This window comes from Calidris pugnax, unplaced genomic scaffold (assembly GCF_001431845.1).
Source record: "Calidris pugnax isolate Ruff unplaced genomic scaffold, ASM143184v1 scaffold18, whole genome shotgun sequence".
In the NCBI taxonomy this organism is placed as follows: domain Eukaryota; kingdom Metazoa; phylum Chordata; class Aves; order Charadriiformes; family Scolopacidae; genus Calidris; species Calidris pugnax.
In genome coordinates, this window is record NW_015090812.1 from 819,280 (window position 1) to 832,174 (window position 12,895).

The 12,895-nt window shown below is 50.1% G+C and overlaps 1 protein-coding gene across 2 annotated transcripts in view; it reads left to right on the top strand.

Annotated features, from left to right (window-relative positions):
* The window catches only part of KANK4 (KN motif and ankyrin repeat domains 4), a 35,255-nt gene that overhangs the window by 10,021 nt on the left and 12,339 nt on the right, over positions 1-12,895 (top strand). The window contains exons 1-2 of one of the 2 annotated variants that reach the window (XM_014939236.1): positions 7,537-7,655; positions 10,830-10,912. In XM_014939236.1, coding sequence (XP_014794722.1) covers positions 10,897-10,912 — 16 coding nt within the window. In that variant the 5' untranslated portion in view covers positions 7,537-7,655; positions 10,830-10,896. Of the gene's footprint in view, positions 1-7,536; positions 7,656-10,829; positions 10,913-12,895 lie in introns of those variants that run through there. The other variant, XM_014939234.1, reaches the window with a different exon arrangement.

Sequence of the window (12,895 nt, forward strand, 5' to 3'; positions counted from 1 at the left end):
CTCTCCCGTCCCCACCGGTTTCCCCTTCCCACCGCTCTTGATCTGCATCTGTGCAAACAGGATGAGCCAGAAAAGTATAAACACAGCATTAAAAAGCAGAGCCCGGGCACAACAGCGCAGGCAGAAGAAAAGAAAAGAAAACAACCGAAAAAAAAAAAAAAAAAAAAGAAAAAGGAGGGGGGGTACTTTGGGGGTGCGACAGTGGGTGCTTGGGGGTGCTTTGGGGTGCCTCAGAGGGTGCTGTGCAGGATGCTCTTGGGGATGCTTTAAAAGCACTCGGGGGTGCTCCAGGGTGTGCTTCGGGGGTGCTCCAGGGTGTGCTCCGGGGGTGCTCCAGAGTGTGCTCCAGGGGTGCTCAGAGGGCACCTGGGAGCACACCAAAGGGTGCTCTAGGGGTGCCCAGGGGTGCCAAGCCCCTCGGGTGCTGCCTGTGGGGCAGCAGCCCCCCTGAAGCTGGCAGAATGGGAGCGTTTCCTGCACACCCCCGGGTGTGGGACAGGCAGGGAGCGTGGCTGGGCAGCAGGGAGAGGGCAGGAGAGTCCTGACAGGACCCCTGGATGTCACCGTGTGAGGGCTGGGAAGGGCCTCCAGGCCCCGGGCCATGTGGTGGAAGGCACCAAGGTCCCAGAGCAGCCCCAGATTTGCATTTAACCTCAAAGCCCAACCATGAAACCTTCCCCAGCTGTGAAGATGTGGTTCAGACGAGCTCTAGCCCAGCCTCCACCGTCCCAGCGCCTTCCTCCAGCCTCTCCCTGTGTCCTTGCCGGCTTTCCGAAACTCTTGGCGCCGTAACTCCTTTCTGTCTCTCGCGAGGTTCGTGCTCTGGTTCCCTGATCCGCGTGTCCCGGGTCTGGTCCAGGCTGAGCTCCGTGTCTCCGCATCCCCAGCGGGGCCGGGAGGGGGGCCGCTCCGGCAGCGTGTTTGGCAGCGAGCGGAGGGCCGGGCAGTGCCTCTCCTTCGCAGGCAGCATCGCCTTTCCTCGGCGGCAGCCGCTGCCAGGACATTTCTGAGCAGCCCCAACTCTGCCGGGACCAGGCGTGTCCCCCCGTGTGAGCACTTTCGTCAGCTCCCGGCCTTCGGTTTGTGATTTCTCTCAGGCCTGAAGCGAAGACGTGCCAGGCTCTGACTCTGCTCCGGGAGAAATCAGTGAGTGTGAAACAGGGAGCTGCCCCACTGTTGCCTGGGATCTATGGAGGAGAGGCTGGATAGTCTGTGAGAAGTTTGGTGGTGGCAGAAAGTGGGTTAAATAATCTCAAATGCAAGTCCAAGTAAGTTCAGGATGGAGGAAAGCGTGGTCTGGATGCTGTGGGTTTGATGTTCACCGTCTGGAGATGGAAGCAGGACTGTAGTGTAGGGTTATCTCATTTTCCTCACAGCTATGGGATGCGACACCACCGGGAAGGGTTTCCCTTTATCCAGAGGCTAAGCCAGAAATTAAATATTTTATTTGTGTGGGCCAAATGAAGGTGGTGAGCACCCGAAAACACAGCGTGTGCAGGGTAAGGGTAGAGACCACAGCAAAGGGCAGAGACAAGGGTTAAAAATGATCAGCATTTGCCTTTGTACCTGTTTTGCAGTCTTCCTGGTGTTTTGTGTTTGATTTGGGATGGACTTAATGGAAAAAGCCGGTCTTTTAAATGATTCCTGAAATGGTAAATCAGAGGATGGAGCCCGTAACTTCAGGTTTATGATTGATTATTTGTCGCTTCAACTGTAATATTTCAGAAATAAGTATATGTGCTGAAATGACAGGCAGCCTGATGAACCTGGCTGGGGAATCTGTGGTTGAGGAGGGATCAGTTAATGGATTTGTTAAAATAATCCTGCAACTGGGTGACGAGATGGGGGCAGCCTGTTGCTGCTGTGGGTGCTGTCGGTCTCCCGGTACAGTTCCCAAACCACTTGTGAATAGAAAAAACAGGGCCACGTTTGACTTCGTTCTGGAAAGTCTGATTGTGGAGAAGGTTTTGTCTCCTGGGTGCAGAAATCACCCCTTCGTATGGTGCTGGGGCTGCCCCGTTCCTGCAGGATCCAGCCAGTTTGGTGTCACAAAGTCCCCCTTGGTCCTCAGCTAACTGAAATAACGCCCCCCTGTATTTAATTGCTGCTGAGCAGGAGTGAGACGTTGCTTCCCGTCAAACAGCCTCTGCTCCCCTCGGCGTGGGCGCCTTTCAGAAGGGAGAGGTTTGGTCTCAAAACATCCTTCGCATCAGGAGGGGTTTTGAGATTCTGCGAGATGACCGGGCTCATTCACAAGCTCCTTGCCCGATGCAGGTCCCTCCCTCTGTGGTTTTACAGCTGCCAAATATTCGGAAAGTTGCATTTTTTATTGCCGAGTGTTACGCATCAAATCTACGGTCTTTTTGAGGAAGCTTTGGGAGAAACAGCAGGGATGAACGTGGCCCCATTTGTTAGAGAAAAAAGTAAATAGGGGAAGTTAGTGTATTTTCCATTCGGTGCCCTGTATGACAGGGGTTACGTGACTCTGCCTTGCTCAAGAGCAGCAAGGTGCAGATTTTGGTCAATAAAGCCCTGACCCCAACTCAAGGGCACAAAGGAGCCCGTGGATCAGGGCAGAGATCCCCAACCGTGCACATTCACATGCTGCTGGTGTTAGGGGAGAGTGGTGGGGAGGAACCGGCTGCAGAGAGCTCCTTCTTCAGCCCTATTTATTTTAGACCTCAGTGGAATTCATGTTTCCGGCGCTGTGCCTCAGGAAGCCTCGAGTCCTGAGCATCCCAGGATTTAAACGGCACATGAAAAAGCAATTATTGTCATCATTATGATAATAAACTGCCAAAGTGGACAATTTGGTGGAGTGAGAAATGTGAAATACAGTGAAAAGCCCACCCTCAGGTTGTGGCTCCCACCTTCCGAATGTGGTTTTCTTCAATTCATCATTGCAGCCAGTTCCTGTGTCCATCAGGGCTGAACACGAGTCTCAGCGCCGACGAGAAAGCTGCAAACACACCAGCAACGTGTGGCCTGAGCTTGGGCAAAAAACTGGGGAAAGCCCCTGTTTCCTAAACCCAGCTCCTGGTACCCATGTGGAAACCACCAGGAGAAGAGGAAGGTGGCACATCCATCTCCTCCGCGGTCCCAGTCAATGTGGAGAGTGGCTTCAAGTGGCATGAAAAATAACTAATCCTGTTTGAAGAGGTTTTTAAAAATGTTGTGAGTGTGATGAATCCAGGTCTTGTTGGCTCAGGCCAGAAATCGATATAAAATGGCCCCATGTCTCCATGGGGGACTGCCCAGAGAAGAGGAGAAGAAGAGGCATCCAGAGATCAGGACTTTCCTAAAAGTCCTCTTTCAGCAGGAGAGGACCTGTGTTGATGATGCGGCTTTTAATGTGCTTGGACAGGACAGACCCTGAATCTCCAGTCAGCTTTCTCAATCACAAATGCACTTTTCAGAGATTTCTCAGGCTGGTGGGTTTAAGAAGCCGTGTTTTTCTGTCGGTGTGGGTTTTTCCAGTTCCAGAAACTCTGGTGTTTCATCTCTCAGCAAGCACCAAGAGGATTGGATGCTGCACAGCACCCTTCCTTCCCTGTGCTGCCCCATCTCATGTCTCAGCAATCAGCCAAGCAAGAGCCAGGTGGAAGAGCCTTTGCCAGCAGCCAGCAGTCCCTTGGTTTGGTGGTTCACCTCCACACCCAGCTTCTGAAAACACTCAAAGGATCCTGGTTTTCCTTAGGAAACGGAGACATTTCCATCCCAGCCAAAACTCTGGCTCTTGAGTGGGATGAGCGCAGGAGCCCCAAGGATGCACCAAGCCCTGGCCAAGCCAAGGACAACCCCGTTGTCATAAAGTTGCTACCAGCTTCTTTGACTACATGGAAGTTATTCAGTATCATGGCAGCAAAGTTTGACCTGTCCCAAGGTCAAGGAGATGAAAAACAGCTGCTTGGAAGAGACCAGAAGCCAAAGGAGGGTTTTATTGTCCCGTCCCCCCCCCCTAAATTTGTGGGATTAAGGCAAAAGGAATAAACATTAGAGATGAGGCACTTCAGGTTTTTGTCTGCCTTCTGACTGTGGAGCTCTTTCGATTCATGGCTTCAGGTGTTTTTTCTGATCTCCTGGCTCTAGGAGAGGAGACTTTAGGGAAAACACCACAGGATAAAATCAAGAGAATCGATCAAAGCTTTTATAAGACCTTGGCTGGAACGAGCTGAAGGTCAGTTGGAAAAGAGGTTATCAGAGGAGGGGATGAATGTGATCGTTTTCCCCTCCTGGTGAACCATAAAAGAGGGCGAGAGTTTGGATATCTGATACCTCCAGGTCTCGTCCTGACCCGTCTCTAATGGAAAAGCTGGCAGGAAGCTCATGACATTTATTAAACAGCAATAAGCAGCTTTAATAAAATCAGTATCCGCACAACTTTATTACTGCCATATGAAAAGATGCCTGAGATGGCTGTTTAAGTACCGCCAGCCGCCGAGGGTTGCACACTTATGCTGAAAGCGATCGTCTTCTTTATTAAGTGGCTCTGGGTTAATTATTCAGATTTCTCACGAGCCCTCCGCTCTCTCAAACCCCAGGGAGGCTCCGCACGCCTCCAGGATGTTTTCCATGCAAGTAGTCCCCGGCTCCAGCCTCTCCACTGCTTCATGTAAATAATTTTGCAGAGCGGGTGGTGGCTGGTGGAGGGTGGGAGGACAGCACCATTGGTCCAACCACAAGCTGATGGGTTGCAGAGGGAGCTTGTCCTTCTCAAGCCCACACAAACCACTTCCAGCTCCCAGCTCATGTCTCAAGAAGCCGAGGGAGCTTCATTCTGGAGTGTGATAAAATGCTGAGGCTGGCGCCGTAGGGTACCCATCACTGTAAGCCACATGCCAAAGTCACCTGCTGGCCTTCGGACTAAGGTTGACTTTTAAGCAGGCATCTAAGACAGGCTGAGAGAGTTGGGGGGGTTCAGCCTGGAGAAGAGAAGGTTCAGTTGACCTTAGAGCCCCTTCAGTCCTTAAAGGGGCTCCAGGGAAGTGGGGAGGGACTCTATCAGGGAGTGGAGTGATAGGACAAGGGGTAACAGTTTTAAACTGAAAGAGGAGAGATTCAGATTAGATGTTAGGAAGAAATTCTTTCCTGTGAGGGTGGTGAGGCCAGGTTGGATGAGGCTTTGGGCAACCTGGTCTGGTGGAGATGTCCCTGCCCAGGGCAGGGGGTTGGAACTCAATGGTCTTTAAGGTCCCTTCCAACCCAAACCATTCTGTGATTCTATGATCTTACGATAAAACCTCATGACAACTTCTTGCAGTGCAAACTAGAACTTTAAACTGCTTGTATTTACTTCTCTATTTATTTCATCCCACAAAGTTTTCAAACTTCTTTTTTTTCCTCCTGGAAGGAAATTCCTTCCCGTGCCTGTGCCAGCCGGCAGCCCATCCCAGCCCACCGCCGCTCAGCGGAGATCCCACCCGTGTGGACGACCCCAGCAGACTGGAAATGGGTTATTTTTCTTCCTTTGCAGTGAAAACAGAATTGAAAAATCTGTACAACAAATATTCCCCGAGAGGCTATATTTATTCCTGGTATGTCCACTTGCAATAATAGCACGGCTGGTTGTTGTGCAATCCAGCAGACCGCCTGGATGGAGCAGGTTTGGGTGTAACCCTTTGGGTGCCAGGGGAGAGCTCCGTCCCTGGGGTCCGTGTGGGTCCATGGGGTGGAGGGGAGCAGGAGGCTGTGGGAGAAGCCCAAACCTGCCCTCCTGCTGCGATTCTGCCTGGGGAGAGGCAGGAAAGCAGCCTCTTTGCCCATCAGCCCTGTGAGCATCCAAGAATGCAGCCGTGGCCGCCGCAGGGACCGACAGGATGGTTTTTGCGCCGTTTCATGGCCGTCTGTTTCCTATCATCCGTGGGAGCAGCCTGCAAAGCGAAATCCCCCCTGACAGCTGCTGTGTAACGTAAAGCAGCAGCAATTTTAGGCTGTGACCTCAGTCCTCACCCCGGCGGGGCGATCTCAGGCCGTGCCCAGGTGAAACCCTTCCCCATTTCCCACCCTCTGCCAGCCCCATGGGGCAAAACTATCATAAGCCAGTCGTAGCTCCGAGCACCAACCCGTAATTAATTAATTTGCATGTTTCGACTCCATCCATTTGTAGTTCCTGATTAAAAGCTTATTTAGGGGGACACAGACTTGAAGACCTTCTTCAGGCCCACGGGGATTACATCTGGGAAAAGCTGTAGATCTTATGTGGGTAATTGCAATAAGGAAATGCTCCAGATAAAAGCTTCCTGCTGGGTCTTTCCAGTGGGAAAACAAAACAATTCTTTTAGGCTTACTTTAAAATCAGTGCCATATAGAAATATGTATATTTTTTCTATCGTGCTATTTTGTCTAGAAAACATAAGCAACAGAAATACGCTCAGAAAAGATGCACGAGGGTAACTTAACCAGAAGGATTTGACAGAAAATAAGCAATTGTGCTCTTAAGTTTGTTTTGAACCTGGAGTTCAGTGATTGCTTGTGAAAGCAGAATGCCATCAACACCGAGTCAGGGCCCTGTGTGGTGTGGGATGCTGGAGCCGAGTGGGAAAGGCGGTATTTAATGGGAAAGGCGGCATTTAAGCAGCTGCTGAAGTGGGGGGGTTATTTTTCATTCTTCGGGTAAGAAGTTAATCCGTCCGTGCCTTGGGGAGTGTGAGCAAGGACAAACTGCCGCCGTTCCTGTACGTGTCCAGCCTATTTGGCTTCCTGCAAAGGCAAAACTTCTCTGCTTTTCTTCAAACTTCATCTGTTAAAGTTCCATTCAGTGGTTGCAGGCGTACAGTGAGCTCTGCTCTGCAGGCAGAGAGAAATGAAATGTGTTTTTTCCTACTGACATTAGAATTTGGTTGCTTGTTAATTGATGGGAAAGGTGCTGGCACCACTCCATGATGTGAGTCCCTGGTGAAACCCCCCAGCGGAGCCCCCCATGTCCCGGTGGGATGCCTCTGCTTTCCAGGAGTTTCTTTCCTGGCCCTGGAAGAGGTTCACAGCCCAGCTGTGGGGCTGCAGGGAGCCGGGCAGGGGCTGAACCTGCTTTTCCAAATGTGAAGTTGTTGTGAGTTCAGCGCAGAGGCTGAGGGGTGGTTTTTCCCCCCGGTTGGCAGCCGGAGGGTGCGGTGATCTGGGATGCCCGACAGCAACCCCAGCGCGGGGGCTTGGGGCGGGCTCTGTGCCCATCACCCAGCCACACAAAAGCACGCTGTGTCTGCTCTGCCCGCTGCCCCCGTGCCTGGGATTGGAAGTTTGCAGTGATAACCCTGCTGCAAAAGGCTGGAGAGGTTGATTTGGCGAGTCCCACTGGCACCCACGAGAGCTGTCCCTCCTGGCAGCCTCCGGGGCACGGCGAGGTACGCATAGCCACCTCCTCGCCATCCCCCCCTGCTCAGCATCTCCTGGGGACACGGCGGATGGATGGGAGCGACGACGTGAGGGGCTGGAGCTCTGGGGAGAAGGGTGAAAGGGGCAAGGGGGCTCTTTCTGCTTCGGCAGGATTAATTCTGGACGCTGAGACCTTCTGAGGCTCCTGCTAAAAGATGCCGCCTTTTAATCGCGGCAGCCGCTTGCGTTTCCTTGGGAGAGGCGCTCAGCAGAATAGCTAATGCCTCCAGCCTGGGAGGTGCAGCATGCAGAGGGTGAGCTCCGGCTGCAGCCTGCAGCATCAGGTACAGTTTGAACCCTATCGTTAATAATTGACTGTCTTTTCAATAATCTTTCCTGAGGAGGGAGGCAGGCAGCCCGCCGACAGCCCAGGCAGCGCTGGGTGTTTTGTGTTTTTATGGAAAAGTTGTCTGTGCTGCGGAAAGTAACTCGTTTTTCTACAGCAGGCTTGAACTGTCCTGGGAAAGGTCATAGGAGAGCGATGGGCTGCTTTATTAGAAAATTAATCCCTCTTTTGTGCTTTTTGTTTTAAACTTGTATTTGCTTTCCGAGCAAGGTCACTGCTCAGCTGACCAACTTTTTAACAACTGGAAAAGGCACGTTTGCTGCTCCGAACCCTTCGCTGCTGGCTCTCAGCACAGGAAAAGATGCTTTTGAGGGAGGCAAGAGCTTCTGCTCCTCGATGGGCTTGTAGGTGGGAGCACAAGAAGGTAACACAGCAAGATGCTCTTGTAACCGTAGTTTTTCCTTCCTCCATGAAGTGCTAAAGCCATTGCTGCAGTGCAGGAGAACACGACAGGCAAAAAAAATGTTGTGTTACAGCTAATGAGACTGTGCTAACGTGCTGCTCAGCAGGGATGAATTATCTTCCTATTTATAGGCACAGGGTTAAATGTTTCCAATTTAAAATTACTAGCAAGATGCTGTCAGAGAATGGCATTCATATATATTTGTCTTTGTGGTTCGGTTAATTTGTTCTTTAAACCTTCTGGGGTGTAATGCTGCTCTCCTTTCTGCTGGCTGGGGTGGATGGGGGAGTGGGAGGATGCTTACATTGCCTGGTGAGGGGGACAGAGTAAAAGAGGGGTTAAAATGTGACTGTAAAGAGCGAGTGTTTGAGACAGGGCTAGTTAAAAAGACAGTACCCTGTCCCTGCAAATGGGCTGCCCCAGGGGATAAAACCACTTCGCTCTGTGCTGTCGCCTTCTCACATATTTGCCTTCTCGATTTCCATTTCTGTACATATTTATTCCTGCCTTGAGAAAAGCAGTGTAATTTCATTCAAGGTAAAGATCAGCAATGCTGTGCGCGTGGCGATGTTGCCTGCCTGGAGAGGAAAATGAGTCTTCTTCAATTTTAGTAAAGAGAGGAAAACTCAACACATAAGTACTGCCCTGCCCAGAATTGTGGGCTGGACCCTGGACATACGAGTATGCTTCTGGCACATGAATTCCTTTTTTTAATCTCATTTTTATTAGGGACAGGCATGGGACAGCACACGGGGGGGCCAAGGAGCTGTTGTTTGGGCTCAAAGCCATCTGCCCCGCACCTGAGCTGCCCCGGGAGGGGGACGGGAGGACATCAGCAAGCTGGTAGGGTACATTCAGCATCCTTTTATGAGGCAATTTTGAAGTAGATTGGTCAAAAGAGAGAAGTGGTATTACCAATTTGGGCTGCAGAGTTGGGACCCAGCCAGCTCATAAACGAACCAAATAGATGCAATTATCTAGATATTAAAAAGCATCCTATTCACTGGCTTTCCCCTACCCCCCGCCTTCTAAATATATGACCTAGCAGCGTGAAGCGTGGCTAGTCAGATCCCCCACCCCCTGCCTTCTAAATATATGACCTAGCAGCGTGAAGCGTGGCTAGTCAGACTCTAGCTGGGATCCATAATTGACTGTTAGGGGAAAATTTAAAAGAAAACATTTGAGAAAGAGTTTAGCGTTCGTTTTGGCACATGCTGTTTATTGGCAGGAGGAGACGGAAGGAATTGCCCTTTATAGAAGAAGAGTACTTAATTGGAGAGTGTGTCAGGAGCCACTGCTCGAGGTGTTTCAGAAGCTCACCTGGCATTGGGCGGGCATCAGTGTTGCCATCTGGCCATGTGAGCATCAAGGAGGTCCTAACACTGGAGGAGCTTTTGAGAGTTTTGATGTTCTCCTTGGGTTGGGACCCTCCCATCTCTCCATCAGGGCTATACATGGACATTAAACATGTCTACCTGACTGACAGAACTAATTGTTTCTTTAAAAGGTTTTGATATTTCGAAGTAGCTGTCCTATGATAACAGCACAGCAGGATTTGACTTCGTTTCCCGCTCATCTTTGTTGTAGTTAAACCACGTTGTGTCAGTGCTTCTAGCAGAGAATAACAGCAGCACCTCTATACTCTATATATCATAATCTTTACTGGATATCCAGTTATCTTGTCAGATAAGCTGCTGTGGGACCATCTTTGGCCAGGAACCAAATCAGATACTTGAAGGAAAATCTAAACAAGCAACCTACTGTCCAAGAACAGTAGGTTGTCCAAAACTTCCCACTTTTTAGCTGGAATTAAAAAAGCAGACCTTCTCACTCTGAGCAATGTTGTCCTTCTCATGCAGATCAGGGGGCCTTCTACGGTGATGTCCAACTGCCTCAACCTCCTTCACCCTTGCCAGCCTCTTCCCTGTGTCTTTCTAAAGGGCATGGAGGAGAGAACCTTCACTGAGGACTTTTCTGGGTTGTTCCCAGCCTTAATCTCCTCTCGTGCTCCAGGAGGGTCTCACCTGTGTCCATATGATAGGAAAGAGCTGTAGGGCAGTACAGACCAGGCTGGATGTGAAGGTCATGGTGTAGGCTGTGGGAGATCTCCACCTGAAGATCTTCCCTCATATGAAAGCAATTTGTTGGTATTTTAGTGCAATTTGGTGAAGGGTGTTTATAATGGCATGGATGTGCTCTGAACTAATGGGTTTCCTTTGAACAAAGTTTAACATAAATTTTGAATCTTCGGTTGTTATGGATTTATTTTTTTTTAAAAAGGCGACAAATCAGTCATTTATATGTATGGTTTATATCTCTTGCTGTTTTCAGAGATGTTATATTGGATATGTCCAGCTTACAGGAGTCGGTGAAGAATCCCTGTGCCATCTATCTATCTCAAGCCCAGTAGAAATTATCCTAAACGTCTCTCCTTTCTCTTTTGCTGTCAAAACCATCTGTAATGCAGGGGCTGTTTTATAAGAACCAACTACCTGGGATGTGCCTGTGAAGCACGAGTTGTTGCCACTGGAAAAGGAGCTATTGATTTAAACAGCTTGAAAATGCTTAGCAGGCACAGTCGGGCTGCAAAATATGGGGAATAAGAGGGGGTGGCCTCTGAAGAGGTGTAAGATTTTAAGGAGAAGTTAAGTTTGCATGATTGACCTTTTTTTTTTTTTTAATTCAAAGTATCTGTTCCTTCTTTTCAAGGGTGCAGCGACTCATCTGCCCTAGCTTGTCAGAGGATGGTTAACTGACGGCCCGACTAGACCACACCATGGAGAAGACAGATGGTATGGAGACTATGGGATTTTTGTTTGCTCATTTGTTTCTTGAAAAAAAACAACAACCCAACTTGGAGTAATTTCCTTACCAGAAATACTGCAAATAACCTGCTTTCTATAGATAGGCGCTAGGGCCAGGAGATGAAAAAAGCCTCATTCATGTATTATGCAGACTTCCTAAACTGCAGCACAAACATGGTCAGGGCTCTCAGTTCAGCCCCGATTTGTCCTCCTGTCCTCTGCGGTGTGTAGGCAGGACAGATCTCCTCTGCTTCCACCAGCCAGGCTTTCCCCCTGTGCTGTGTATCCCTATGTGATGTTTTCCTTCTGTAATTCCTCTGACTTTCACGTGCCTCTTCCCACCAGGAAGGTGGCTACATCTCGGTGCTGCTCTGTGCCCAGCAGCACCCAAAGCTGTGGCACATCCTCCCGGTTCCCAGGCAGGTGCTGCACCAGGATGGAGGGAGAGGGAGCAGCCGTGAGACCTGGCTTCTCCTGATCGAGCTGCTCCTCCTCCTCCTCCTCTTCCTCATAGAGCACGGCTCAGAGGTGCAAAGCAGCTCAAACCACAGTGATTTATTTCAGGGGCTGGCTGCATAAAGGAGAACAAGCAGTCACGCGGGGGTTTAACTATTTCCACCCTCGAGGCTGAAATTTTGGGGGGCTATGAATTTTTGCAGCCTGGATCTGACCGTATAAAGTTGTATAAAGCCAGGAGCCTGGGGCTGCAGGAGTTGTATTAAACCTGGAGCCGGTGCGGTTTGCCTGCGAGGGCTGGGTGGGCAAACACACTTGTCATGCATTTTGTGGTGATTTTCCTCAATTAAGAGCCGTGCTGGGTGCCGTGCAGCCGGTCACCTTGGGAGGCACGTGTTTCGCATGGCTGCGGCTCTGTAAAGCAGCCCCGGCTGCCGCTGTCTGGGTCCAGCCTCTGCCCGGTGCAGTATTTATCATTTCCAAGGAATAATTTGTGAGACTGACCCGGAGTTTGCAGATGAAATAGTACCATGATATTCCTGCTCGCCGTGCACAGCCACCGAAAAGTTAAAAACCAAACGAAGAAAAAAATAGCCTTGGAAAATGTAATTGTCACAGATCGGTTCCACCTTTGTTTTTTGAGCTGGATTTATTACACATCAGGCAGCTTTTTATACTTACGCAGACACGTAGCTCTGCCTGCAAAACCTGCTGTTTGCTTAATTGCCAATTAGAGCCACAATTTCAGCAAATTTTCGGCTTCCTCAGTGCAACAATTACCTGATTCGCCTCCGAAAAACCGGATCAGACCTTTGCACGTGTTGCAGCTTCACCATGAGCCTTCGCAGTGACAAACTGCAGCTCCCACCTGCCTGAAAATGAGATGAAAAAGCAGTGCTGTTTTTTCCCTGCTCTAAACATAATTCTTGTTAATTTTTTTTGTTGTTGTCTTCAAAACCCAATCAAAACCCTGTGTGGCCAGTAGGTTGAGGGAGGTCATTCTGCCCCTCTACTCTGCACTGGTGAGGCCACAACTGGAATACTGCCTCCAGTTCTGGGCTCCCCTCTGCCTCCAGAGGGACAAGGAGCTACTGGAAAGAGTCCAGCGTAGGGCTACAAAGATGATTCAAGAACTGGAGCATCTCCCTTATGAGGAGAGACTGAAAGAGCTGGGACTCTTTAGTCTGGAGAAGAGAAGGCTGAGGGGAGACCTTATTAATGCCTACAGGTATCTCAAGGGCGGGCTGAGGGAGGAGGGAACCAGACTCTTTTCAGTGGTTCCCAGTGAGAGGACGAGGGGCAATGGGCACAAGTTGGAACATAAAGGGTTCCACTTGAATATGAGGAGAAACTTCTTCACGGTGAGGGTGACGGAACCCTGGAACAGGCTGCCCAGGGAGGGTGTGGAGTCCCCTTCTTTGGAGATTTTCAAGACCCGCCTGGATGCAGTCCTGAGTGGCATGATCTGACATGCTCTGGGAGGTCCCGCTTTAGCAGGGGAGTTGGACTAGATGA